General features: G+C 41.2%; 1 protein-coding gene across 1 annotated transcript; it reads left to right on the forward strand.

The window, feature by feature from the left end:
- The first annotated feature begins 6,531 nt into the window (after window positions 1–6,531).
- Window positions 6,532–27,591, forward strand: LOC138983162 (methyltransferase-like protein 27). The gene is made up of 6 exons (XM_070356572.1): window positions 6,532–6,593; window positions 22,232–22,394; window positions 23,214–23,348; window positions 24,514–24,649; window positions 26,176–26,268; window positions 26,614–27,591. The coding sequence occupies exons 1-6, from the start codon at window positions 6,532–6,534 to the stop codon at window positions 26,796–26,798; spliced, it is 774 nt and encodes a 257-aa protein (XP_070212673.1). The 3' UTR covers window positions 26,799–27,591.
- Window positions 27,592–27,849: the final 258 nt, after the last annotated feature.

A 27,849-nucleotide genomic window follows, 5' to 3' on the forward strand; every position in this document is an offset into this window, starting at 1 on the left:
GCCAGTGCATTTCTGTCAAGAATATAAGTCTAGATGACAGTTACCTATATACTGCATATCTATAGACCTGAGCTGTTGACTTCTGTTTTGAAGCAGATTGATGCTGAAGGAAAACAATATATGTTTTTGATGTAAGAATTTTAGCAGTTCAATTGAAATTTTGAATTATTTTGTTTTAGTTACATCAGGCTTTTTTAAAATGAGCATATATTGCCGTACATAATTGCATACTCATCAAGATCTGCTCATGCAGCTTTCTTTTTGATAGTCAAATGTTTCTGTGAAAAAATGGCATTATGTTTTTCAGCTACTGTCAGTATTTTTCTGTATAGTGGAGAGAGATAGAGAGTCCGTATCTGTGTGCTTTCGGTAGGTGCAATATGTCGCTGCAGGTACATTGTATTTTTATGTGTATCAGTCCTATTTCTGTTGTTGTGTTTGGATTCTAGTTTCTTTGAGTGCATCAGTATTGGTTTGTGACTCTGTGTAATGGTCCTTTCCGAACATCATCTATTACAGTGTCGGTTTTGATATGAATGATAATATCAGGTTTTTTTCTTGTCATGTTGCATAATAATTCATGTTCTTCTTTGAACAATTACAGTGAAATACATTTGGGCTAAACTCAGTTACAGTGACATTTCAGTTTTACCAGATGGTTGTTTTGTTTCCCAGAGACTTCCCTCCCAGAGAGAGGGCAGGGAAATAGCTCAGTTGTTAGCTTCCCTGGCTTCAAAACCGGTTGTCACTATCGGCGTGGGTTCGATCCCCTCATTCGGCGATGGATTTAATTATTTCCCCGAGTCAACTTGGTGCAGACTCTCCTCGGTGGCCGAACACCCCTGTGTGCACGCATGCGCACGATAAAGATTTAACAATTTAACTGCCAAAGTCTCAGGGCTTGGAAACATGAATACGGGCATGCAGGAAAAAGAACAAAATGGGTAGCGCCGTACTTTACGGCAGCTAGCTTTCCCCAGTAAAAAAGCAGCCCAAATTTCCATGAGGGTAATCTTACAGGACTATATAAAACCTTATCCGTACTTTATACGTTTGTATCAATAAACCACTTTTGTGACCGTCTGCATAAAGATGACTTTTTAACTCTTACCCAAGATGTTAACATTTAACAGATTCCGCTGTAAGATAAGGTTTATTGTATGTGAAGAGTACAGCTGTTTTGATGTGGTTGCAAATGTACTTACTAGATGTGTGTGTATGTGTTGATTGTTTTTTTCTTTACTTGTTAACATGTACTAATGAGTGAAGTTTATTTTGAAAAGATAGTGTTTTGTAACATCTCCCTCCTAAGGTTGGACCCTATAGTATACACTATTCTTCAAAGAATCATATTATCAAAACTGTGATGCATTGTCACAGGTTCTGAGGTTTTTGTAATCAAGTATAAGGCAAAATGAAATTGTTACCCCTTGACAGTTTTATATTAATTAATTTATTATTCATTTATTTATTTTGCATTTCTTTTTCTTACTGCAAAGTAGCAAATCAGCCTTGCGCTGTTTTGGGCATTTAGAATTTGATATTGATAATCATAAAGTTACTTAATACTGATCGGGATACTACATTGTTCAGACATGGGACTGGTCCGAATTTTATCGGAATTCCGATATTTTCCTTAGCTTACAGACCATTCTTGAGATCGATGCAAATTCGTTGAGAAAAAAAAAGGGGGGGGGTGGTGGTGGTGGTATGAACCGTTCAGCTGAAGCTGTCTGCCTCCGATGATTAGCGGGTTGTTTTGATTGGCTGCCGATCTCCAAACGCCGAAGGTGAAAAAGGTAGCATCATGGCGTCTGGATTCCGTATTGTTTTGTCGGCTGTGGAAGCTCTTACGATCGACGACCAAAGTGTGAAAAACAAATGGAAAGCCAACTGGCTGTCAGAAGAAGTGACTGTCATTATCAACAAGAAAGAAAGGCGCCAGCTCATTGGCGACAGTATCGCCAAGATATCCATTCCCGGTCAGGCCGTGTGCACGTGGTGCGACAACGGCCACTGCGTGGTGAAATACGGACTTGGTAGAAAAAATGTGTTGGTTCTGAAAGTTTTCAAGTCAGTTTTGTGTGTGTGTGATTGTTATAAATTACACTTTTGTTTAAAATGCTAAAACATATTATTCTTGTGGTTTGTATAGCTTTTTAAAAAGGCATGATCTCATTTTTGAGTCACTTGAGAAAAAGTGACTCTATGTAATCGGTCAGTGTTAGTCTGTCCGGCCGGCCGTCCGGCCGTCCGGCCGTAGACACCACCTTAACGTTGGACTTTTCTCGGAAACTATCAAAGCGATCGGGCTCATATTTTGTTTAGTCGTGACCTCCAATGACCTCTACACTTTAACGATGGTTTCGTTGACCTTTGACCTTTTTCAAGGTCACAGGTCAGTGTCAAAGGAAAAATTAGACATTTTATATCTTTGACAAAGTTCATCGGATGTGATTGAAACTTTGTAGGATTATTCTTTACATCAAAGTATTTACATCTGTAGCCTTTTACGAACGTTATCAGAAAAACAAGGGAGATAACTAGCCTTTTCTGTTCGGCAACACACAACTTAACGTTGGGCTTTTCTCGGAAACTATAAAAGTGACCGGGCTCAAATTTTATGTGAACGTGACTCATTGTGTTGTGAATAGCAATTTCTTCCTGTCCATCTGATGCCTCATATAATATTCAGAACTGCGAAAGTGACTCGATCGAGCGTTTGCTCTTCTTGTTTGCTATCAGGAGAGGCCCCAAAATGGCCTTTATAATTCCAGCATTCATTTTTCGTCAGGGGGTTGCCCCTGGACCCCACCAGGGGCCTAAGCGGCCCCTGGACCCCGGCTTACTTTCCTACTTTTGGAACATTTGCTGGTCTCATGTCTGATTGTTATAATTATATCTCATGCGGTCCCTTCAGTTCTTTTGATACGCAAAGAAAAAGCTGTACAGTCTCAAATACAGGTTTAATGAAGCTATTCACCAGCGTAATGTCATTAGTTTTCTTACAGAAAGACAAAAATAAGATTTATTGAGAACACACACACACACAGACAGACAGACACCTGCACTGGTACGTTCACTGACGCATACCGATGCACACACACACACAGACACAGACACACACACACACACACACACACACACACACACTCTGTTTCAATTATGCAGAAGACAGGTTAGGTATTCTCCACGTGTGATAAGTGCATGTAGTAGCTGTGTTTTGTAATTTCCCTGTTTGTTGTTTGTTCATTGGTTACTTTCAAATACCTTGAAGTCTACACAATCACTTTGTGATTCACTTCAAAAGTGCCTTATATTTTCATGTGAAATTATCGCCAGGAAGATAATGAGAACTATGCAAGTTTTGTACAAGATGTATAATAAATTACTTCATGTATTACTAATTACGTCTCTTTGGTTATTGGGTGAAAGAAAAATGTCAAGTCTCTCTGTGTCACTGTTAGTGTGTGTGCGTGAATGTGCCCCTCTCTCTGTCTGTCTGTCTGTCTGTCTGTCTGTCTGTCTCTCTCTCTCTGTCACTGTGTGTGTGTGTGTGTGTGTGTGTGTGTGTGTGTGTAAAACTAAAACTACATGCGTGTGTACGTGTTAACGCGATCATGTTGTGACTCCGTAGACCTGTATTAACCTCATCATACGTGTGGCTTGCATCACATACCAGTTATACTGGGCTACCCTACATACCGGGTCAGGGCGTTAGCAATTTTCTCCCACCTTTCCTAACCTAGGTGGTGGGTTCAAGTGCTAGTCTTTCGGATGAGACGAAAAACCGAGGTCCCTTCGTGTACACTACATTGGGGTGTGCACGTTAAAGATCCCACGATTGACAAAAGGGTCTTTCCTGGCAAAATTGTATAGGCATCGATAAAAATATCCACCAAAATACCCGTGTGACTTGGAATGATAGGCCGTGAAAAGTAGGATATGCGCCGAAATGGCTATCTGCTGGCCTATGTGAATGCGTGATGCATTGTGTAAAAAAATTCCATCTCACACGGCATAAATAAATCCCTGCGCCTTGAATATGTGCGCGATATAAATTGCATAAAATAAAAATAAAAAAATAAATCCCTGCGCTTAGAATTGTACCCACGGGAATACGCGGGATATAAGCCTCATATTGATTGATTGATTGATACAGAAGTGCCCAGTCATCTAAGGAACTGATGTAATCCCTCTAAACCGGTTTTAAAGGGATAATACGTACCTCAGAAATGTATTTTTTTCAAACAGATTTTAAAGGGTTAGTCATGTACCTACCGCTCAGGAGGACTGCCTTCACTTTCCAAAGAAAGTGTTTTAAAATCTTAATTTAATGTTATAGAATAGGAAAATAAAATTCCCTCTTTGTGATGACTAGTTTGAGTTAGTTCCACTTAGTTACTTCCCCTTGTTGTGTAGGTGATGAACGCTACTAGGGGGCCGCGTCATAGATGGCGCTTCCGTCTTTCTGCAAGGTGGCGTCTTGACAACTTTTTGTTTCCAACATCTGAGAGAGCCTGCGCCATGAAGCGTATTCACTCACTTTAATTTAATTAACTACCATACTCGCGGTGATTTTTCAAACAAATCGTGCTGAGTGCGTCACAGTCTACATCAGATTCCCCACTTTCTTCAGATACGTCAAATTCGCCCAAAACTCCCCCCTAAACGGTCAGTTTAATAGTATCCCTTTAAAGGGCAGCTGTCGGGTTGCCTGGCCTCAAAAATGCGCGGAGTCGCGTGCAAAAACGCGTTTAAGAGTTTTCCGAGTTGATTCAACTAAAGACTGTTGATTTGGTCCAGAAGAAGACACTGTCATCATTAGTTTGAAACCATTAAAATGCGTGAAACTTTCTGCTAGTTCTCACAATCCGCAAAAAAACGAAGAAGTTGGCAGGCCGAAACGACTCAAAATCCGCGACCGACAACTCTGTCAGCACAAGAAAGACGCCGCAGCGTTAGCCTTGCTGTGACGTCACTTGGGGAAGCCGATAAGGCCGCTGTGAAGTTTACAGTACAATGTACACTACAGCCTGCTGGACATCTGTAATGCTGTACGCGTGATTGATTCTTGCACAAAGTAAAGTATTATGATGGTGGTATCTTCTCAAGACCCACGTTCCCATTTTCTCTTCTTTGATCTGACCGACTGCAACCTTTACAAGTCATTTCTAAAGTGGCGGTTCACATGCTGTTGCTACTCCTCCAGTCCACCCGGTTAAACCATAAAGTTGCTCAACCACAGACCCTCGTGTCCCTTGTCAGCAGACACTGTACACTGAAGTCGGAAGGTCCGCTTGAGGTGTCACGCCAATTACCGTGTACGTGTGAGGTACTGAATTCAAGACAAAAACCAACTCTGTCGGTGGGAAAATCTAGGAAAGAGATAATGACAATACCTCTTCAGTTACTCACTCAAGTAGGTAGACGAGATAAGATAAAGGGAAGAGAGACGAAGACAAAGATGAAACAGTGGATCTAGTGTGGAAAATGGGGGAGGGGGGTTCGGCCGCAAAAAAATCAAAGATGAATTTGTCAAACTGTGATTGTGATGGTTATCGTGTGTGTGTGTGTGTGTGTGTGTGTGTGTGTGTGTGTGTGTGTGATAACACGTATGTGTGTGATAACACGTATGTGTGTGTGTGATAACACGTATGTGTGTGTGTGTGTGTCTGCCCTGTTATATAGTGCTATATGTCTTATGTAAAAACAATGTCCTGTTTGTATTATTGTTATGTACCACGCCTGAATTTCTCTATGAGATAATAAAGTATTCTTATTCTTATTCTTTGTGTATGTGTGTGATTACACGTGTGTGTGTGGTGTGTGGTGGGTGTTTGTGTGTGTGTGTGTGTTTGTGTTTGTGGGTGCATGTGTGTGTCTGTGTGTGAGTGTGTTTGTGTGTGTGTGTTTGTGTCCCTCGACGCGTGACATTATATGCCAAAAAGTTGAACAAAAACAGGGTTCAAGTGGGAACACCTGAACAAAAGCAGGAGGGGGACGGAAGACACTTTATAAACTCCGTTTTTTACTGCGAAATTTTGGCCTGGGTGTCTTACCCCATCCTAAGTTTCTCTTCACCTACCCGTGAAGTATGCTTTAGGGCTTGACTAGACAACCCGATTGCGCTCACAACACGGTATAAAGAGAGCGCCGTTCAACCAGGCCGATTCCTCGGCTGACGTCACGCGTCCAAGGGAAGTAATTTTCGAGCGGGCTGCATTGACTCAGCCAAGGATGCAAACTTTCTTCGATTAAAGACATTGTAGCATGTCTAAAATCTTCGGACTTGTGTTATAAAGCTGTTAAAATCACCAAGTAACTTTTAAGGATAGTTTCAGTTACATGAGAACTCATTCGGATGAACAGATTTTGAGAGCCACAACCCAACAGCTGCCCTTTAAGCATCAGAAAGCGGCCGTTTGGCTTAAATAGACCCATTCTGATAATCCTCGCTCCACGGCTATCGCCAGTTGTCTATGAGCCGAACTCATTAATCTTGACCTGAGGTCAGGATGTAAATAGACCATGCATGCAGTGGACATGGGAACTCAGTCACCTGAGGCCATGATGGCCCATGGTGTCGAGAGGTCACATTGGCCCTGAACCGATAACCTGACCCGTCATGGCCCACCTGGAAAAATACACTCGGGTCAGTGAAGACTCAGTCCTTCCCTTTCAAACGAATTCGGCGGCTCCTCAAGTACTATCTCGGAGCACAGGCGGAAGGTATCCGAGTCCACTGGACTACTACTATCACAGAAGAGCACAGGCGGAAGGTCTGTGCTCGAATCTGGCCAGTGCCGTGACACTCTCACACTCAGTTCGTTCATAGACCATTTATCCTGGACCGCCAACCACAGGCGGAAGGTATCGTCCACTGGACGATACCTTCCGCCTGTCCGCCAACTAGCTCTCTCTCCGCTCTTTCTCTCTATTACGAGGTAGCGGCCTCTCGCATTTAGGAACCTACGCTTACATGGCCTTTCAGAAATCAGGGGGATGTCATATCCGGTGTCGATTGTAAACATGGACGAAGTTGCCGAGGTAAGTTCTGAAAATGCTAAAATAAACTCAGCTAAAGTGCATATGGAACATGTTTTTCGATGAGTTTTGTGAAGTTTTGGAAAATCCAGTTCATTGTCACCTCCCATTGTCACAAATAACTGGAGCGTGCTTTCTTTTCACTGTCTTCGAATCGCTGGCCTTTCAAACCGGACGCTAAGCGCCCCTGAAAGTCGAGCGTCGTAACCTCGAAGGGTCACGTGACGAGTTGGCGGTCCAGGCTATATTTTGGTCTATGGTTCGTTCAATGAATGACAAACGTTCAGAGAAAGGGGATGAACTTTAATTTTGGTTCAAGAAGATAACAGCCACCAAGAAGCGCGGCAAACATCGTACACTGACAGACATCTCCTTTGGCGAGCCAGTAAAACCCGCCCGACTGAGCTTTAAAGCAATTCTCTCGTCTTGCCTACTTGGTCGCTGCAAAGATCTAATCTGAACATACTTCCCAGTCCACGTATTTTATACACATGGTCAAAGGAAGGCGATGATAACCCTATCAAACAAACACTGATGCCCCTTGCCTATCAGAATTGTAGATGGATTAGGAGAACCTTGCATCTACTTTTGTAGTTCAATCCCTCAGGTTTACAGCATCAGCATGTGTAAAAGCCTGACGAGATTTGAGATGACTGATGAGTCAAATCTTTACGACACGGGAAGGAATCTGCCTTTAACGGCGGTGATCCTCTCGTTCCAGCTCATACCACGGGCCAATTGTACCAGATAGCGACTGCCGCCTATTCATTCGTTCAGTCAAGGACATTCTTCGGTCATCTTGTGCAGTACTTTCCAACCTGAAACTTGAACCTTTCCTTACATAATTATGTCGATGTCTGCATGAGTTACCAGTCGGGTCACAGTATCCGTACAGTAGGTACCTGCGATGAAAGGACGTATGACACACTTGAAGTTACATAGGTCGATGACTGAGTTAGCACCGGGTCATAGTATCCGTACAGTGGTACCTGCGATGAAAGGACGTGTGACACACTTACAAGTTACATAGGTCGATGACTGAGTTAGCACCGGGTCATAGTATCCGTACAGTGATACCTGCGATGAAAGGACACCCTTACACAATTATGTCGACGACGGAGTTGCCGCCGGGTCGCAGTATTTGCACAGTAGTACCTGTGATGAAAGACACCCTTTGGACCAGCTAACGGTCCAACACTGCAGGTGACCTGTCGTGACAGATGTATTTTGGTAAAGATAATAGACGGGAAAAAATAAGATGACCTTTTGTCAGAGGTGTCCTCTCATCAGATATGTTCTCTCATCACAGGTGTCCTCTCATCAACCCCCCGCGGGTTAGGGGGAAGAACTGATTTACCCGATGCTCCCCAGCATGTCGTAAGAGGCGACTAACGGATTCTGTTTCCCTTTTTACCCTTGTTAAATGTTTCTTGTATAGAATATAGTCAATGTTTGTAAAGATTTTAGTCAAGCAGTATGTAAGAAATGTTAAGTCCTTTGTACTGGAAACTTGCATTCTCCCAGTAAGGTAATACATTGTACTACGTTGCAAGCCCCTGGAGCAAATTTTTGATTAGTGCTTTTGTGAACAAGAAACAATTGGCAAGTGGCTCTATCCCATCTCCCCCCTTTCCCCGTCGCGATATATAACCTTCGTGGTTGAAAACGACGTTAAACACCAAATAAAGAAAGAAAGAAAGTCCTCTCATCAGATATGTTGTCTCATCACGGGTGTCCTCTCATCAGATATGTTCTCTCATCACGGGTGTCCTCTCATCAGATATGTTCTCTCATCACGGGTGTCCTCTCATCAGATATGTCCTCTCATCACGGGTGTCCTCTCTTTCAGGGGTCAGTGCCTGTAACCACTGTACAACTTAGCTACTTTCACAGACGGCTGACCGTTCTTCGTTGGAACCGGCTTGTTCAGCGAAGAGATAATTACAGACAAACCTAAGTTAGTTGTCCTTGCGACCACCGTAGCTCTTGAAAGCGACCACCGGCCCACAACGACCACTCCGAAGGATCCCAGACCGGTTTTTCTTCTATTAATTGTATTTTTCCACAGCGACCACCCGTCTCTAACGACCTCATTTGGTTGGTCACGTGGGTTATCGTTACGGCGGACAGGTCACAGTTCGACTGTGGTACTATGTCAGTACTATGCACCGATGCACTGAATGGTCAACGTCGGAATTTAATTCGTGACTTGAGACTTCTAGAGTTCTTGGAGATGTGAAAAAATGGCTATGTTGCGCATGATTAAGGAGCTCTATATCGTTCAGTTCGTTCTTGCTTGTATTGAAACTGCTAATGTAGGTAATCGGTGTGGGCCAGTAGGGACACACACACACACACACACACAGACACACACAGACACACACACACACACACACACACGCGCGCGCACACACACAGACACATACACACACTCACACACACACACACACACACACACACACACACACGTACACACACACACACACACACACACACACACACACACATAACACACATAAGACATAAGACATAAGACATAAGACTTTATTTCAACCATGTGCAGTACACTAGGGACATGTTTTGGCCAGAGTACCAAACATCGCTTGCAATCTCAGTCACACACACGCTCACGCACGCCCGCATACATTCCCCACACAAAACCCACAACAGCACCCACGCACAAGCATGCTCCTCCTTAACATTTTCGATCCCTTGTCTTAACCAATCTTTTCCGGTTTCGTCCAATCTTTTTCAGTCGCTTAGTAGGCCTACACTAGGTCGTACCCTTTGCGAACTGTACATACAGTACATTTAGATTATGTGACCTGTATTACATTTTTTATTTGCACTTGATTACATTTGACCTGTTTCACCACGCGTAACCGGGGCGGGAATGTAGCTCAGTCGGTAGCGCGCTGGATTTGTATCCAGTTGGCCGCTGTCAGCGTGAGTTCGTCCCCACGTTTGGCGAGAGATTTATTTCTCAGAGTCAACTTTGTGTACAGACTCTCCTCGGTGTCCGAACACCCCCGTGTGTACACGCAAGCACAAGACCAAGTGCGCACGAAACAGATCCTGTAGGCCTAATCCATGTCAGAGTTCGGTGGGTTATAGAAACACGAACATACCCAGCATGCTTCCTCCGAAAGCGGCGTATGGCTGCCTAAATGGCGGGGTAAAAACGGTCATACACGTAAAAGCCGTGGGAGTTTCAGCCCATGAACGAACAAACGGCAAACAAACCACGCGTAACCTACTCCTGACGTGCACTCTGGCATCATGTTACCTTTGATACGTGTACGCGCTTGCTAACAGTTGACCTGTTTTACCGCCAAGCGTAACCCGCTCCCGAAATGTACAATGGCATGTCATGTGACCCCCCCCCCCCCCCTGACATACTACGGTAGACTGGAGCCGAGTGTGTGTGTGTGTGTGTGTGTGTGTGTGTGTGTGTGCGGGCTTGTATATATGAGTGTGTGTGTGTGTGTGTGTGTGTGTGTGTGTGTGTGTGTGTGTGTCCGTGTGTCTGTGTCTGCGTGTGTCGCACTTTCAATCAAACTGATTGAAATTTTGGTGAAACATTCTTTATTCCAATTCGGGCTATGGCCAGAATTACATTTCAGCTCGAAAGCTTAATTTTTATTTTATTTATTTGTTTGTAAACATTTTCTTGAAATCGAAATCATAATTACAGACACAACAGACAATGCATTTTTTAAATGTCTTCCACAATCCAAAAATATAACAGATATGTAATGTTTGAATCCTTTTTGTGCTAAAACAAAACAAAAACAAAACAACAACGAAAATTGTATGCAAACAAGGTTCGGCGGGTATCGGTCAGCCAACAGTTGACACATCATTTATTAGCACGTGCGGCTGCAAAAAAAAAAAGAGTTTGAAAAATAGATCATCCATCAAAAATAATTGTCTTTCTTGAACTGTGCGTCCAGCTATTGACCAAACAACCAACCAATTAAACAGATGAACGCACATAAAAATCCTGCGACAACACCGTCTTTGTAACTAAGGGGCACGAAGAAAGGAAAGGACTGAGCACATTAATTTTCACCTTTGTTTTTCCATAACACTTTTTTCAGTGATTACATGTTAAAACAGAAACTGATTAGGAACAAGAAATTCCTCCGAGGTAGGAAAAACACCCCCGTCCTTACCATTCTCACTGCCACCAACTGAGAAGGTTATTTCCCTTTGACCATTAATATGTCCCTCTATAAGTCCTTGTAGAATCTTAATCCACCAATAACTCCCTAACCGTGTGTTTGACTGGTCCCAATTTTTGTAAGGACCGTCTCAGGAATGTATAGAACCTGTTCACTAAGTTTGGTGACGATCGGTCCGTTCATTCTTGAGATCTATATGCGAACACAAACACACAAACACACAAACACATCGACCGAAACCTATACACACCCCTATACCGGGGGTGTAAAGAATGGATTTCCCCCTTTAGAACAATCACACAAACTCAGTCACTCTTTCAAATATTCAATTCATAATTATTTATTTATGATAAAATGTTCGCATCTCTGCCATAAGAATCAATAAGTGTACGTTGCTTTCAGTATTACAATACATATTTTCAAAGACAATAAACATTTAAACACTCCACCAACAACTTTTCGTGTTCAACCGTGTGAATTTTTCTCGCCAATTCGAAGAAAAAAACCCCTGCTCAAATGTAGAATTTGCAGGGAAACCTACCGCAAAGGAGTTTGCGGGGAGTGGATGGGAGTGGAGGGGAGGGGGGGTGGGGAGTGAAGGAGGGGGTGGGTGGAGGAGAGGGGGAAGGGGGGGGGGGAAGGGGTGGGTCCCCTTTGCTGATTCATAACCAAGTCAAGCAATCCAAAATTTTCCACTTGAGGCTTTCATGCTTAGCGACATTCCCCCAAGGTCATCGAAAGGGACCACATATTTTGTTAATGTCAGTGGAAAGGTCTGATAATGTTCGGACCACGACCATGACCAAGTTAAAGGTACATTCCCCTTCTCGCATAGACCATTAACGTGTGCACCTCCACAGATCTGTTCAGGCATGGGATAAGAGCTAGCATCATTCCATTTGGACACATACCAAATATCAACACCCTCGCTGCGTCTGCTTCAGATCAGGATTTTTTTCCTGAATTAATTTGGTAAGTCACACGTACCATGGTCAACTTGCAAAATTAAGTTCAGCGAAAAATTCCAATTCTGCATAGGAAACAGCCAGGCTGTGGAATTTTGATATGGTATCTTTAACACAGAACTGTGCATTTTGCACCATTAGATGGAGAGAAAAAAAAATCTTCAGTCTAGTCCATCTGTCTCTGTGTCACTGGGTCACCGTGTCACTGGAAGCCATGTCCGTGCTCGTCAATCGTGTTGTTGGACTACCGCGTGCCGGTGGACCACCGTATCGATAAGACTTACTATGTCAAGAACCACAGTGTTGTCAGAGCACGGTGTCGTCACATCACGTTTTCTTTGGAGTTCCATATCAGACCACCGTCGGTGTGGGATCAAGTCGACGGATGGTCTTATCCCATGTAAATGCCTGGCAACATCTGATATACACGAGGAAGAGTGTGCCTTTAAGACTGACCTGGCCTCATTTGTTGAACTTTAACAGTTCACTCCTCGCCTTATTCAATGTTTCGTAGAGCGGGATTTTCCTGAGTGGGCACACGCTTATCAGTGACATAGGGTTACATGATACCAGGGTCGGGGTGATAGGTCAGGGAGGGCATAAAGTCAGGGGTTAAAGATTTGGGTTAAAACTGTGGCGATAGACTTGTCAACTCTAGTCCAGAGTTGTCAACTGCAATTGTCAATTGCGGTATTTCAGATTATAAAATAACATCTGGCCATATTCTTTTGGTTATAAAATAACATCTGGCCAAATTCCATTCGAATCAGTTTATATCTGTAAACAGCAGACTAACTACCCGCTATAGTTAGTACTTTCCATTGGAGTAATCTTGAGCCTCCTTACACTTCTATACATACCGAAAATATACAACCTCGCTTCTTCCTGTGCGCAGTGGGATTTTTGTTTGCTAAACTTATTTCATAACTGACATCAAAACTAATCGGCTGAGAAATTAATTCAGCAACAAAAAAAGAGATCTGTTTACACGAGCATAAAACAGTTCAAACTTCCTCCAATACCAACTTCGTGCAGAAGGAAGAGGATCTATCAATCAATCAATCAATCAATCAATCAATATGAGGCTAATATGGCGCGTATTCCGTGGGTACAGTTCTAAGCGCAGGGATTTTTTTTTTAAATTTTGTTTTTAATGCAATTTATATCGCGCACATATTCAAGGCGCAGGGATTTATTTATGCCGTGTGAGATGGAATTTGTTTTACACAATACATCACGCATTCACATCGGCCAGCAGATTGCAGCCATTTCGGCGCATATCCTACTTTTCATGGCCTATTGTTCCAAGTCACACGGGTATTTTGGTGGACATTGTTTATCTATGCCTATACAATTTTGCCAGAAAAGACCCTTTTGTCAATCGTGGGATCTTTAACTTGCACACCCCAATGTAGTGTACACGAAGGGACCTCGGTTTTTCGTCTCATCCGAAAGACTAGCACTTGAACCCAACACCTAGATTAGGAAAGGGGGGAGAAAATTGCTAACGCCCTGACCCAGGGTCGATCGAACTCGCAACCTCTCGCTTCCGAGCGCAAGTGCGTTACCACTCGGCCACCCAGTCCAAGAGGATAGGCTCGTCGATGCGTTTGTCGTTGCTGTTTGTTTGTTTTGTCCTTGTTTACAGTTCTTCTTTTTACCACCCAGCCCCCCCCCCCCCCCCCCCCCATCCTTTGAAAACAAAACCACATCATATTTTGTTGAGGTTAATCAAGTCCATTTAATTGGTTGCGAGCGGAGTATTGAGTGACAAAAAAACGAACAGACAAAAACAAAAAAAATCTTCGTGGTTTAGTGACATATTTGTCCTTCTACTGCTATCCGGTAGTCCACTGACACAGTGGCGTTTTGTAGTGTGGACCTAGACAAGAGAAGATAATTGTTTTTCTCTGTCACAGAAATCGCCAAAACCTTGGGTCAGGGTCCTTTGTTTCACTAGGGTTGGATAAATGCTGATAAAAAACGGATGTGATACATGACGCAACAACTTTTCATCAGAAAAATGACAGTGGGACTGTAGAACACAAACGTGAAAAGGCTTAAAAAATAAATCAAAACGGCAAACTGAATTTTTCAAGCGTATTTGTTCCCCTGCTTATTACATCGTGCACCATCCCAATCTGCAAATTCCAGTTAAATTTGAAGTCCCAAGATGGCAAAGAGGTACTAAGAATCAACATTTGAGTTTTGTTTTGTTCTATTTTTTTCAATATATTTTTTATTATTATAGATGAAACAGGTAAGAACCCTTTCGAGTGCTCATGAAAATAGCCAGAAGCTGCCGAGCTACCATTTCAAATGGTCTTTTCTTTATTCTGTAAGTAGTTGATCGGCAAATAAAATTCAAGAACACAAGACAACTTTGTCTTGTTCTAAGCCGGCGTCTCGGGTCGTCAAAGTTTTTTTCGAGGTAAACAAATTATAGTTTTATGAGAAAACACACAAAAAACAAAACAAACAAAAACACAAGCAAAGAAGCAAGCAAACAAGGAAGCAAACAAACACGAAAACAACAAACATAAACTATATCCTTTTTCTGTTCCAATTCTTGCTTTTGGGACGTTAGCAGTCTTATCTGTTCCGGATTAATTAGAAAAAAACACAGTAAACACCAAGTTTCAAAGACTTTCGGGCCACGCCCTTCTTCAGTGAAAAATTTATGTTCCGGATTTATGTAACTTTACTATTATCTGTTAGGCACAAAAAAAAAAAGAAAGTCTGTTTACGGTATCCCGACCGACCCTATTGTTTCGCGCGACCCTAGACTGTTTTTTGGCATTGGGGGGGGGGGGGGGGGGAGGGGGGGGGGGAGGGGGGGTGGGAATTTGGTTTTTGGCAAAATAACTTAAAAATATGTTTTTTTGGAGAAAAAAAAAATCCCGACCTACTGACCCTATTTTTACATTTAGTCAAGTTTTTTTTTCCTATGTTACCGTAAACAGACTTTTTACATTTAGTCAAGTTTTGACTAAAATAATGTTTTAACGTAGAGGGGGGAATCGAGACGAGGGTCGTGGTGTATGTGCGTGTGTCTGTGTGTGTGTGTGTGTGGAGAGCGATTCAGACTAAAACTACTGGACCGATCTTTATGAAATTTGACATGAGATTTTCTGGGTATGAAATCCCCGAACGTTTTTTTCATTTTGTGATAAATGTCTTTGATGACGTCATATCCGGCTTTTCGTGAAAGTTGAGGCGGCACTGTCACGCCCTCATTTTTCAACCAAATTGGTTGAAATTTTGGTCAAGTAATCTTCGACAAAGCCCGGACATCGGTATTGCATTTCAGCTTGGTGGCTTAAAAATTAATTAATGACTTTGGTCATTAAAAATCTGAAAATTGTAAAAAAAAGTAAAAATTTATTTAACGATCCAAATTTACGTTCATCTTATTCGCCATTATTTTCTCATTCCAAAAAATATAAATATGTTATATTTGGATTAAAAACAAGCTCTGAAAATTAAATATATAAAAATTATTATCAAAATTAAATTGTCGAAATCACTTTCATCTTATTCCTTGTCGGTTCCTGATTCCAAAAACATATAGATATGATATGTTTGGATTAAAAACACGCTCAGAAAGTTAAAAACAAAGAGAGGTACAGAAAAGCGTGCTATCCTTCTTAGCGCAACTACTACCCCGCTCTTCTTGTCAATTTCACTGCCTTTGCCATGAGCGGTGGACTGACGATGCTACGAGTATACGGTCTTGCTGAAAAATGGCATTGCGTTCAGTTTCATTCTGTGAGTTCGACAGCTACTTGACTAAATGTTGTATTTTCGCCTTACGTGACTTGTTTGTGTGTGCCTTAGATATATCAATAAAAAGTCAAAGGACAGAATTTTGATAAACTCTCTTCAAGTCACGACCCTTCCGACAACCCAACACTTCACCAATATTCAAACGTTTTTTTCTTCTTTTTACATTTAGTCAAGTTTTGACTAAATGTTTTAACATAGAGGGGGAATCGAGACGAGGGTCGTGGTGTGTGTGTGTGTGTGTGTGTGTGTGTGTGTGTGTGTGTGTGTGTGTGTGTCTGTGTGTGTGTGTGTGTGTGTGTGTGTGTGTGTGTGTGTGTGTGTGTGTGTGTGTGTGCGCGCGTGTGTGTGTAGAGCGATTCAGACTAAACTACTGGACCGATCTTTATGAAATTTTACATGGGAGTTCCTGGGAATAATATCCTCGGATTTTTTCTTCTTTTTTTCGATAAATACCTTTGGTGACGTCATATCCGGCTTTTTGTAAAAGTTGAGGCGGCACTGTCACACCCTCATTTTTCAATCAAATTGATTGAAATTTTGGCCAAGGAATCTTCGACAAAGGCCGGACTTCAGTATTGCATTTCAGTTTGGTGGCTTAAAAATTAATTAATGTCTTTGGTCATTACAAATCTGAAAAGTGTAAAAAAAAATGTTTTTTATAAAACGATCCAAATTTACGTTCATCTTATTCTTCATCATTTTCTGATTCCAAAAACATATAAATATGTTATATTTGGATTAAAAACAAGCTCTGAAATTTAAAAATATAAAAATTATGATCAAAATTAAATTTTCGAAATCAATTTAAAAACACTTTCATCTTATTCCTTTTTGGTTCCTGATTCCAAAAACATATAGATATGATATGGTTGGAAACCCACCTGTAGTTTTCCACTGACCAATTATCTAATTATCGAAAAAGAAATTGGTTATTTTACATTGGATGGGTCGGACAGTGGATAAACTCATATGTAGATACACTTTATGACAGAAACAAGCTGGGTTTTTATTATAAGTTAGTTATAGGAATGCATTATTAGGCAAAAAAAAATAAATAGTCTGTTAACGTAACATAGGCCCAAATAATAGGGTCGGTAGGTCGGCACTTTTTTTTAATTTTTAAAAAAAAATTTTTAAACCATATTTTTAAGTTATTTTGCCAAAAAACAGACCCTTTTTTTTCTTCCCCCCCCCCCCCCCTCCAAAAAACCATATTTTTAAGTTATATTGCCAAAAAACAAAGCCTTTTTTTTTTCTTTCTTTTTCCCCCAAATGCCCCAAAAAAGTCTGGGGTCGCGCGAAAAAATAGGGTCGGTCGGGATACCGTAAACAGATTTTTTTTGTTTTTGGCCTTAGGCATGCGTATGTCATGAAACGTCCAACTTTGAAATTTGGGTGGGGGTATTCAGGTGACAATAACTTTTTTTGTTTATCAGCAAAACTCAATAAAACTTTGCTATGTTATGTAAAATGAATGCCAAAACAGACTAGTTAGCAGCATATCTAAAATAAACTGAACACAAACAAAATTTCTTCCTTGTGTTTGTCACGTGTTCCAAAAAATGGGCGTACAAATTTCAACAAAAATCATGTTGTCACCCCCATAACATTTTTACCTTTAAAGATAGCACAATTATCTTTGCAAATATGATTTTTCATTTTCCTTTCATTTGATATATAACTTTCTATATTTCATTTAGAATATGACCCCAGATAGCCACTCGACAAGTAGGCACCAACAGCACTGTAAAATATGCCCTATAACCCCCGAACTGGTAAAAACACGCTCAGAAAGTTAAAACGAAGAGAGGTACAGAAAAGCGTGCTATCCTTCTCAGCGCAACTACTACCCCGCTCTTCTTGTCAATTTCACTGCCTTTGCCACGAGCGGTGGACTGACGATGCTACGAGTATACGGTCTTGCTGAAAAATTGCATTGCGGTCAGTTTCATTCTGTGAGTTCGACAGCTTGACTAAATGTTGTATTTTAAATGTTAAGCCACCAAGCTGAAATGCAATACCGAAGTCCGGCCTTCGTCGAAGATTGCTTGGCCAAAATTTCAATCAATTTGAATGAAAAATGAGGGTGTGACAGTGCCGCCTCAACTTTTACAAAAAGCCGGATATGACGTCATCAAATGTATTTATCGAAAAAAAGACAAAAAGTCCGGGAATATCATTCCCAGGAACTCTCCTGTAAAATTTCATAAATATCGGTCCAGTAGTTTGGTCTGAATCGCTCTACATACACACACGCACAGACAGACAGACAGACAGACAGACACACACACACACACACACACACACACACACACACACACACACACACACACACACACACACACATACACCACGACCCTCGTCTCGATTCCCCCTCTATGTTAAAACATTTAGTCAAAACTTGACTAAATGTTAAAACCATATCAATCAACAAAGACAAACACAGCATTTTTGAAGAGAGGTTTTTATTTTTAGTTTGAAATTCGTGATACCGTATTTGGTATCGGTAATTCTTTACAATTGTGACACAATCTTATATCTCAGGTGGTGAACATCGTAAATCACTTCTTTTTCTTTTCTAAAATTAACCTATGTGGTTTGCTTTGCATGAAGTAAGTCTTTTAGAATAAGCATCTTTACATTTAGTTACATGAATACTGAAACATTATATAATTTTCGTAAAACTGTTAATTTCTAATGCTTCACTACTTGTTTATTGAACAAGACCATTCTCTACTTTATACAAATAATTGGTCAACCCTACCTATTAGAAACGTTACGATGTCGAAATGTACTCCTGAATTATGACTGGGTCTGAGAGATTGTGTGTGCTTACTACGTGTGTAGGGAGAGAAGGGGGTGGGCTGGGGGTATGTATGGCTAATATTGGGATTAGTTACGGTGGGTCGTAGTGATAGGGGGGTGCCGGGAAGGGAGGGGTGGACAGGAAATTAATCCCTTGTACCTCACGTCACATTTCTTAAACCTCTCCCCCACCCCCACCACCGATTTTACTGACCGTTGGTGTCTCTCCTCCCCCTCCCCCTCTCTCCCTATGTGTGTGTTTGTGTGAGTGTGTTCATCCCAGAAAGGAAACATCACGTTCTGAACGCATGATAGGATTTAACCGAGAGATGGCTACCCTGTTGTTCACGGACCGTTCACAGTACAACACGTACTGTACACTAGCTAGAGAGATGCACCTTTGAGACCCAAAACGACACACGGCACTTGTGTGAGCATCATCGGGTATTACTGCCGTATAGGTCGCTACACAAGTGCATTATTAAACACAAGTTATCAACTAACATGAACTTGCAGTCGACTCACGGTGATACATGCTCACCGTGCTTACAAGGCTTTCCCCAATGTTTCCCCGATGTTACTGAAAATGGAATATTAAATTCTAGGAAATTGTTCAAGGGAAGTGACTCTCTAATAGTGCAAACCTGCAACCTTCTGCAAGCTTTAAAATGAAGAAATGTGGAGGGGGGGAAAAGTAAGGATTTAGAATTAGGTGAGTTTACAGATAAGGCCTAAAAAAAAAATAGGTGTGGTTACGGTAACCCGACCTACCCTATTTTTAGGGGCCGATCCTATAACTTTTTATTACATTTGTCAAAACAAAAAAACAAAAAAAACGAGTGCAAAAAACGCAATGAAAGCGAAAGCGCCCGAGTCGCACACTTATTTCCCTGTCAAGTAGGTTTAATTTGTACACATTAGAAAAAAAAGTTTAAAAAAAAAAGTGATTGCCTACCTACCTACCCTATTTTTTTGGCTATGTTACCGTAACCACACCTATTTTTTTTTTGGCCTAACAAATGGAAAAAAAATCCCCCCTCCCCCCCCCCCCCCAAAAAAAAAGTGTGCTTGCTGCGAGATAACACCCTATTGTCGGTTTATGATATAAAGTGAAGCAACCGGTTGAAACCGGGCGTAGGCAGAGACAATGAGGAGTGTTGAAAGCTTGTAAGATGAAAGGCTTGTGGCCGCTATCATGCTACCGCAACCACTCTAAAGCGTCGTGTTCCGATTTTGGGTTTCAGCTCATATCTCTCTACCTTTGATAGTGTCACTTTGAAATGGGGGGCCCTGAACAAGAGGTCCTTTAAATCAATATTTTCATCCGCACTAATGTTAAGGTAATTTTGCGTGTGGAAAATGTGAACAACAGCGGAAGAATGCAATGGAATATGAAAGTGTGTTCAGAAGGCAGCTGTCTTTCAAGGACGAAGAGAAAGAAACGGCTCCAGGTGCCTGTTGTCCAACACGGAGGCTATAAAATCCCCTGTTCACTGCCGTGACCGTCGTTGTCATCACTTGCTGAACACCGCTGCGACCTGCACCCTGGTAAGTATGTTTTCAGATGCGTTCTCTTTTCGTCGTTTTCTTATTTTTCCTCTCTTCTTAACATTTTTTTTTATCACATTTTGTTCATGTGCCTTTCTGTCTGTCTGTCTATTTGTCTGACATGTTTATCACATTTTGTTCATGTGCCTTTCTGTCTGTCTTTCTATTTGTCTGACATGTTTAATATCACATTTTGTTCATGTGCCTTTCTGTCTGTCTGTCTATTTGTCTGACATGTTCATGTGCCTTTCTGTCTGTCTGTCTATTTGTCTGACATGTTTATCACATTCTGTTCATGTGCCTTTCTGTCTGTCTGTCTATTTGTCTGACATGTTTATCACATTTTGTTCATGTGCCTTTCTGTCTGTCTGTCTATTTGTCTGACATGTTTATCACATTTTGTTCATGTGCCTTTCTGTCTGTCTGTCTATTTGTCTGTCATGTTTATCACATTTTGTTCATGTGCCTTTCTGTCTGTCTGTCTATTTGTCTGACATGTTTATCACATTTTGTTGATGTGCCTTTCTGTCTGTCTGTCTATTTGTCTGACATGTTTATCACATTTAGTTCATGTGCCTTTCTGTCTGTCTGTCTATTTGTCTGACATGTTTATTACATTTTGTTCATGTGCCTTTCTGTCTGTCTGTCTATATGTCTGACATGTTTATCACATTTTGTTCATGTGCTTTTGTGTCTGTCTGTCTATTTGTCTGACATGTTTATCACATTTTGTTCATGTGCCTTTCTGTCTGTCTGTCTATTTGTCTGACATGTTTATCACATTTTGTTGATGTGCCTTTCTGTCTGTCTGTCTATTTGTCTGACATGTTTATCACATTTTGTTCATGTGCCTTTCTGTCTGTCTGTCTATTTGTCTGACATGTTTATCACATTTTGTTCATGTGCCTTTCTGTCTGTCTGTCTATTTGTCTGACATGTTTATTACATTCTGTTCATGTGACTTTTTGTCTGTCTGTCTATTTGTCTGACATGTTTATCACATTTTGTTCATGTGCCTTTCTGTCTGTCTGTCTATTTGTCTGACATGTTTATCACATTTTGTTCATGTGCCTTTCTGTCTGTCTTTCTATTTGTCTGACATGTTTAATATCACATTTTGTTCATGTGCCTTTCTGTCTGTCTGTCTATTTGTCTGACATGTTCATGTGTCTTTCTGTCTGTCTGTCTATTTGTCTGACATGTTCATGTGTCTTTCTGTCTGTCTGTCTATTTGTCTGACATGTTCATGTGCCTTTCTGTCTGTCTGTCTATTTGTCTGACATGTTTATCACATTCTGTTCATGTGCCTTTCTGTCTGTCTGTCTATTTGTCTGACATGTTTATCTACCTGCATGTTCCTTCTTTTCTTCATAGCTTCCTCCCGCCTGAGCGTGTTTTTAATCCAAACATAACATATCTATAGGTTTTTTGAATCAGGAACCGACAAGGAATAAGACGAAGTTGTTTTTAAATCGATTTCGGAAATTTAAATTTAATAATAATTTTCTTATTTTTAATATGGAACAGTAGGGGCGACCACCCCCAACCAGGCGCGTCCACAGGTGGCGGATAGTGGGGTGGCCTTCAGATATGGAGGTTAGCTGCGAGACTATATAAGCCAGGCTTGCCAGGACGAATAAGCACTGCGGACCTCTTTCTTTGTTCCTGGCATTTTTGAAGAACAAAAAACCCCACTTTTTTTTTATGCATGCTCAACATTTCACAATGAAGCTGAGACTTTTTCATATAATAAATGTAACGGAAACGTAACGTATTGTTTTGTTCCAATTACCTTCCATTCTTGGTTTTTTTTAATCTGAATTTTGGAACGTAAGCAATCTATCTGTTTTGGGGTATTTTTGAGACTTTTTCATTGGACCCTTTGGTCCATTTCAGTTCCAGACCAAACATCCACTTCGTCATGGCCGTCCTTGCAGAAAATGCCAACACGTCTCTAATGGCTGAGGCACAAGAGACTATCAACCGCTATGTGGAGCCGGGACTAGGGAAAGAGCGAAGTGTGCAGACTTACAATGAAACGTGCGACAAATACGATGAGGTAAGTTCACTTCTAAACACAACCGGCACGGTTGGCCTAGTGGTAAGGCGTCCGCCCCGTGATCGGGAGGTCGTAGGTTCGAACCCCGGCCGGGTCATACCTAAGACTTTAAAATTGGCAGTCTAGTGGCTGCTCCGCCTGGCGTCTGGCATTATGGGGTTAGTGCTAGGACTGGTTGGTCCGGTGTCAGAATAATGTGACTGGGTGAGACATGAAGCCTGTGCTGCGACTTCTGTCTTCTGTGTGGCGCACGTTAAATGTCAAAGCAGCACCGCCCTGATATGGCCCTTCGTGGTCGGCTGGGCGTTAAGCAAACAAACAAGCAAACAAACTTCTAAACACCGAGTTAGAAGAAGAAACAAAAATGTATGTAAATAAAAAAAAGTAATTGTAATAAAATAAATGAAATATAAAGAAAATAACATAACTTGATTAACGAAATAAGAAAAGACGAAACAAAAGCAAGAGAGAGAGAGAAAAAAGAGAGTATAACAACAAGAAATTAAAGACAGTGATGTTTTTTTCATCTCGGTCTAACTGTTTGTGGTGTACTGAAATTATTTTATTTGTGTGACAGCATTATTTCAATCCAAAAGCTGATTTTGGTAACTGCTTGGCGAATGGAAACAATGTTTTCGATTTGATTTGTTTGTTTGTTTGTTTGTTTGTTTGTTTGTTCAAGGAACATCACTATCACTTTCAGTGCCAAAAATCCATTTTTGGTTTTGCTTGGCTGTGCGTTTGTGTGAATGCTTGTTTGCGTATTTTGTTCTTGGGAAAGAAACGTCATTTTCAGTATGAAACTATATATTTCTGCAGTACACCGGAGCGTTCGAATATTGCGGGCCAGCTTACGCGGCAAAGGTGATGAGAGATTTGTATCCAGACAAAATCCAACGAAGCAGGGTTCGAATCCTGGATGTGGCTGCGGGAACAGGACTTGTAGGAGCGGAGGTAGGCTACAGTGTGTGTGTGTGTGTGTGTGTGTGTGTGTGTGTGAGTGTGTGTGTGTGTGAGTGTGTGTGTGTGTGTGAGGGGGGGTGCGTGCGTGTGTGTGTGTGTGTGCGCGTGCATGCGCGTGCATGCGTGCGCGTGTGTGTGTGCGTGTGTGTGTGTGTGTGTGTGTGTGTGCGTGCGTGCGTGTGTGCGTGCGTGCGTGCGTGCGTGCGAGTGTGTTTGTGCCTGTGTGTGTGTGCGTGTGTGTGCGTAAGTGCATATGTGCTTTCGTAAGCGCGTGCGCGAGCGCGCGTGTGTGTGTGTGTGTGTGTGTGTGTGTGTGTGTGTGAGTGTGTTTGTGAATAAAACAGGGCAAGGCTTTTTAATTTTTTCCCGTTATTTCTTTTTAATATATGAGTATCTACGCATTTCTTACTTTTTTGTTTTGGGGTGCGTTTGCCTTCTACACTTTCTAAACAATACGGCTGTCCTTAATACAATCCGATCAGCTGTTCTTACGTGTATACATGTCTTACGCGATTTAGATTTTAATAAGGTATTTGAGAGAAGTCGTATAACACACCTTTATTCAACAACTGCCAACCAATGCAGATGCCTTCTGAGAAGTAGATCAGATTCTACAGTGGAACCTTTCTTATAAGACAAGGGAGTCTTAAAACGGGGGTAAATTTACAAAGGTTATGAAGAGAAAGTCTGAGAAAACAAGGTCTTAAAAAGGTGGGAGTCTTAAAATGGGGGTAAATTTACAGAGGTTATGAACAGAAAGTCTGAGAAAACAAGGTCTTAAAAAGGTGGGAGTCTTAAAATGGGGGTAAATTTACAAAGGTTGTGAACAGAAAGTCTGAGAAAACAGGGTCTTAAAAAGGTGGGATTCTTAAAATGGGGGTAAATTTACAGAGGTTATGAACAGAAAGTCTGAGAAAACAAGGTCTTAAAAAGGTGGGAGTCTTAAAATGGGGGTAAATTTACAAAGGTTGTGAACAGAAAGTCTGAGAAAACAAGGTCTTAAAAAGGGAGGCGGAGTCTCAAATTGGGGGGGGGGGGGGGGGGGGGCCTTAAATAAAGAGTTTCACGGCACTGTGGTCTCCGCTTTACTTTTAAATTCATGCCCCTATCTACGATGTTCCTATAATCATGCATGGCAAATGGGCTCGGTCAACAGATGAAAAAGCTAGGCTTCAAAAACATGGATGCCCTGGACCCGAGCAAGGGTATGATGGACATCGCCAGAGGACGGGGGTGCTACAACAAACTCTACATTGATTTCATCGGAGAATATGATCTCAATATCAGCGGTGGTAAGTTGGTTTAAGCTAAACTTTATTCAATTATATAGCTATTCTGATAGACACGTGGGGGAATTCGGGGGTTGTGTTTGGATAGTTTTGGCACTAGCAATCCGTCAGGAAGTGAGCCAAAACTAAGAATGAGTAATTAACAGGTGAAAGTTAGTAATTTTCCCGGGAAAATTAGTAATTAACACGTGAAAATGGTAATTATCAAGGGAAAATTACTCATTTTCCCTTGATAATTACAATTATGAGGTTTTGGCACTAGTAAGCCCTATGACGGCTTACTTGTGCCACAACCTGGGGTTACCCATTATCACGTAATAATTACTAATTAACGCTGTCAGTTACTGTTTTCACCTGTTAGTTACTCATTTTCACGGGAAAATGACTAATTTTTAGTTTTGGCACTCGCAATCCGTCAGGAAATGAGCCAAAACTAAAAATTAGTAATTAACAGGTGAAAGTTAGTAATTATTCCGGGAAAAATATTAATAAACACGTGAAAATGGTAATTATCAAGGGAAAATTACTAATTATCCCTTGATAATTACAATTATGAGGTTTTGGCACTAGTAAGCCGTCATAGTTATGGTCAGTTCTTTAAACATACCTTTTCTTTCACACCAGTTATTAGGTGATTGGCATTGGTTGTGAAATCAAACAATAAACTGTGTATTTACCTCGTGGTGGAAAATTATCTCACTTAAGTAAAGCAATGGTCAGAACTGCAAAGATATCTTCATTTACTTTATCTCACCAATTTCTTTTGAACGGATTACATCTCTCGGTTGTAAAAAGCACATTTAAGCAACAAGGACAATGTCAACGTGTGTTGACATTCTACGGTGCTAGTTAAACGAATACACACATTGTGACACATGTTCTAGGGCCAAGAAGACGAACACGATTATTCTAATAAACAGTAAATTGAATCGCTCCTTTCTGTGTTTCAAACAAGTAATACCCAATATTGACGGACTGTGTGATGATATCTTCTGCTATGGTCTGTTGAGACAGTGATATCAAAATCGAGACAGGAGGTCGAGATTTTGATATCACTGTCGAAACAGACCAATAGCAGAAGATATCATCACACAGTCAGTCAATGTTAGATATATTGCTAATTCTCTGGACATTTTGTATTTACTGTAAAGAAATTACAAAAGTATTTGTCTCAGTTTTGGCTGTTCCATATCCCTCCCTCTGATTATTATTTCTTTTTGTTCACTCTTTTCTTGTACTTTTCAGTATTTAAAAATGTCTTTTCTTTCAAAAAGTCTTTAGTCACTTGCTCAACTAAATTCTGGGATCATTACATTTTCATATATGTTTGTTTGTTTTTAACTTTAGGTGTTTTTGTTTTTGAAGTGGGGAAGCAATAAAGAGGTCGTCGATATCAAAACTGATATCGACGGAAATGTCGTCGATATCACTTTTACAATGAGCTCAGTTTTGCCCAATTGACCAATGGCAATCCACGTAACATATGAAATAGCAATATAGCTTTATATTATGTATGTCCTTGTTTGCAGACACGTATGATGCCATCGTGATGTCGGGAGGGATGGGAGAGAACATGATTCCCGTCTCGGCATTCATCGAAATGACCCGCATAGTGAAACCAGGTGAGATCTCCACCTTTCGTCTTTGCGGTTAAAGCCACCTTCCGTACTAGAGCATAAACACACACACACACACACCCACACACACACACACACACACACACACACACACACACACACAGACACACCTTCAAAAATCTGAGAAAATCAAGTCTTAAAAAGGAGGGAGTGTTAACTTAAAATGGGGATAAATTTACAGAGGTTATGAACAGAAAGTCTGTGAAAACAGGGTCTTAAAAGGGAGTGAGTCTTTAATTGGGGGGTCTTACAAAAAAAGGGCGGGGGGGGGGGGTCACTGTATACCTTTACGTATCCTCTGTAACTTACTATCCCTTGGTGTGTGCACAGGAGGTTTCATCGTCAACGTGACACGGATCGAACACCTGGAGAACTGCAAAGACTACGTAGGCAACCTGGAACCCATGCTGGACAAGCTGCAGGAGGCTGGGCGCTGGACAGAAGTGGACAGAATCTCCTTCCCCAACTTCCTCAGAGGCAAAGAGGGCATCGCCCTCATACACAAAGTGCTGTGAAACGAGCGCTCCAAAATGTGAAAGACAATATGTGTGAATGAATTCCGCGACAGTGAACTCCCAATCAAAGCTGTGCAAATTAGACGGATAGACTGAACTACAGATCAACAGAAACAAGCACTGACACAAACTCAGGCGGTACAGTCATAGACACAGTATACATAGACTGACACGGACCTAATCACACACAGGCGCACACCAACACAGATGCACACTAAAACAGACGCACACAGACAGGCGTACGGACAGAGTGACAGACAGAAGAACCAACCGACCGACCGTCCAACTTACAGACAGACATACAGACAGAGTGACGCGCACAAAAATATCTGACAAGAACGAGGAGAAAACCAATGATCGAGTAACACATGATTTTTATTTAAGTGGTGATCGAGAGCGAGTGAAAGAACGAGAGATAGAATCATACATATAGTCTTGTCTAATCTCTTCCTTAATTGTTGTAGTAATTGTTTGTCCATTGATTCTTCTTGTTTTGTTTTTGGTTCGTTGTTGCTCAGGGGTCTGTTTCTAGCCACGGAGACACTGCAGTGATTTTGCTGTAGTCTGTTGCTTTGTAGAATTATGCCATGCGTTTCAGTATGTCTACGTCTTATTTAATGCACAAAAAAAAAGAAAACAAATACAATTTCAAATAAAATAATTTGAATAAAAAAAGAGAATTTTTACTCACTTGCTCTATTACACATGTCGTATGCATTTAGAGCGCTTACTTCCCTTTGGTTATCAGATTACTTATTTAATAGTAAGGCACAAAAAAAAAAAAAATCTGTTTACGGTATATCCCGACCGACCCTATTTTTTCGCGCGACCCTAGACTTTTTTTTGGCATTTGGGGAAAAAAAAAGAAAAAAAAAAGTCTTTGTATTTTGGCAAAATAACTTAAAAATATGGTTTTTTGGAGAAAAAAAAAATCCCGACCTACCGACCCTATTTTTTGGGCCTATGTTACTGTAAACAGACTATTTTTGTGTGTGCCTAACACTGGTCAAATGAATGTCCAACATTGTACTTTAATATAAATTCACACGGG

The sequence above is a fragment of the Littorina saxatilis genome, linkage group LG12, assembly GCF_037325665.1.
Source record: "Littorina saxatilis isolate snail1 linkage group LG12, US_GU_Lsax_2.0, whole genome shotgun sequence".
Classification (NCBI taxonomy): domain Eukaryota; kingdom Metazoa; phylum Mollusca; class Gastropoda; order Littorinimorpha; family Littorinidae; genus Littorina; species Littorina saxatilis.

Excerpts from the sequence above, each read along its gene's own strand:
- LOC138983162 (XM_070356572.1), top strand. The coding sequence starts at position 6,532 with ATGCATGCAGTGGACATGGGAACTCAGTCACCTGAGGCCATGATGGCC. Across the intron at positions 22,395-23,213 it reads CGTGCGACAAATACGATGAG|TACACCGGAGCGTTCGAATA; the intron begins GTAAGTTCACTT and ends ATATTTCTGCAG. Across the intron at positions 26,269-26,613 it reads GACCCGCATAGTGAAACCAG|GAGGTTTCATCGTCAACGTG; the intron begins GTGAGATCTCCA and ends GTGTGTGCACAG.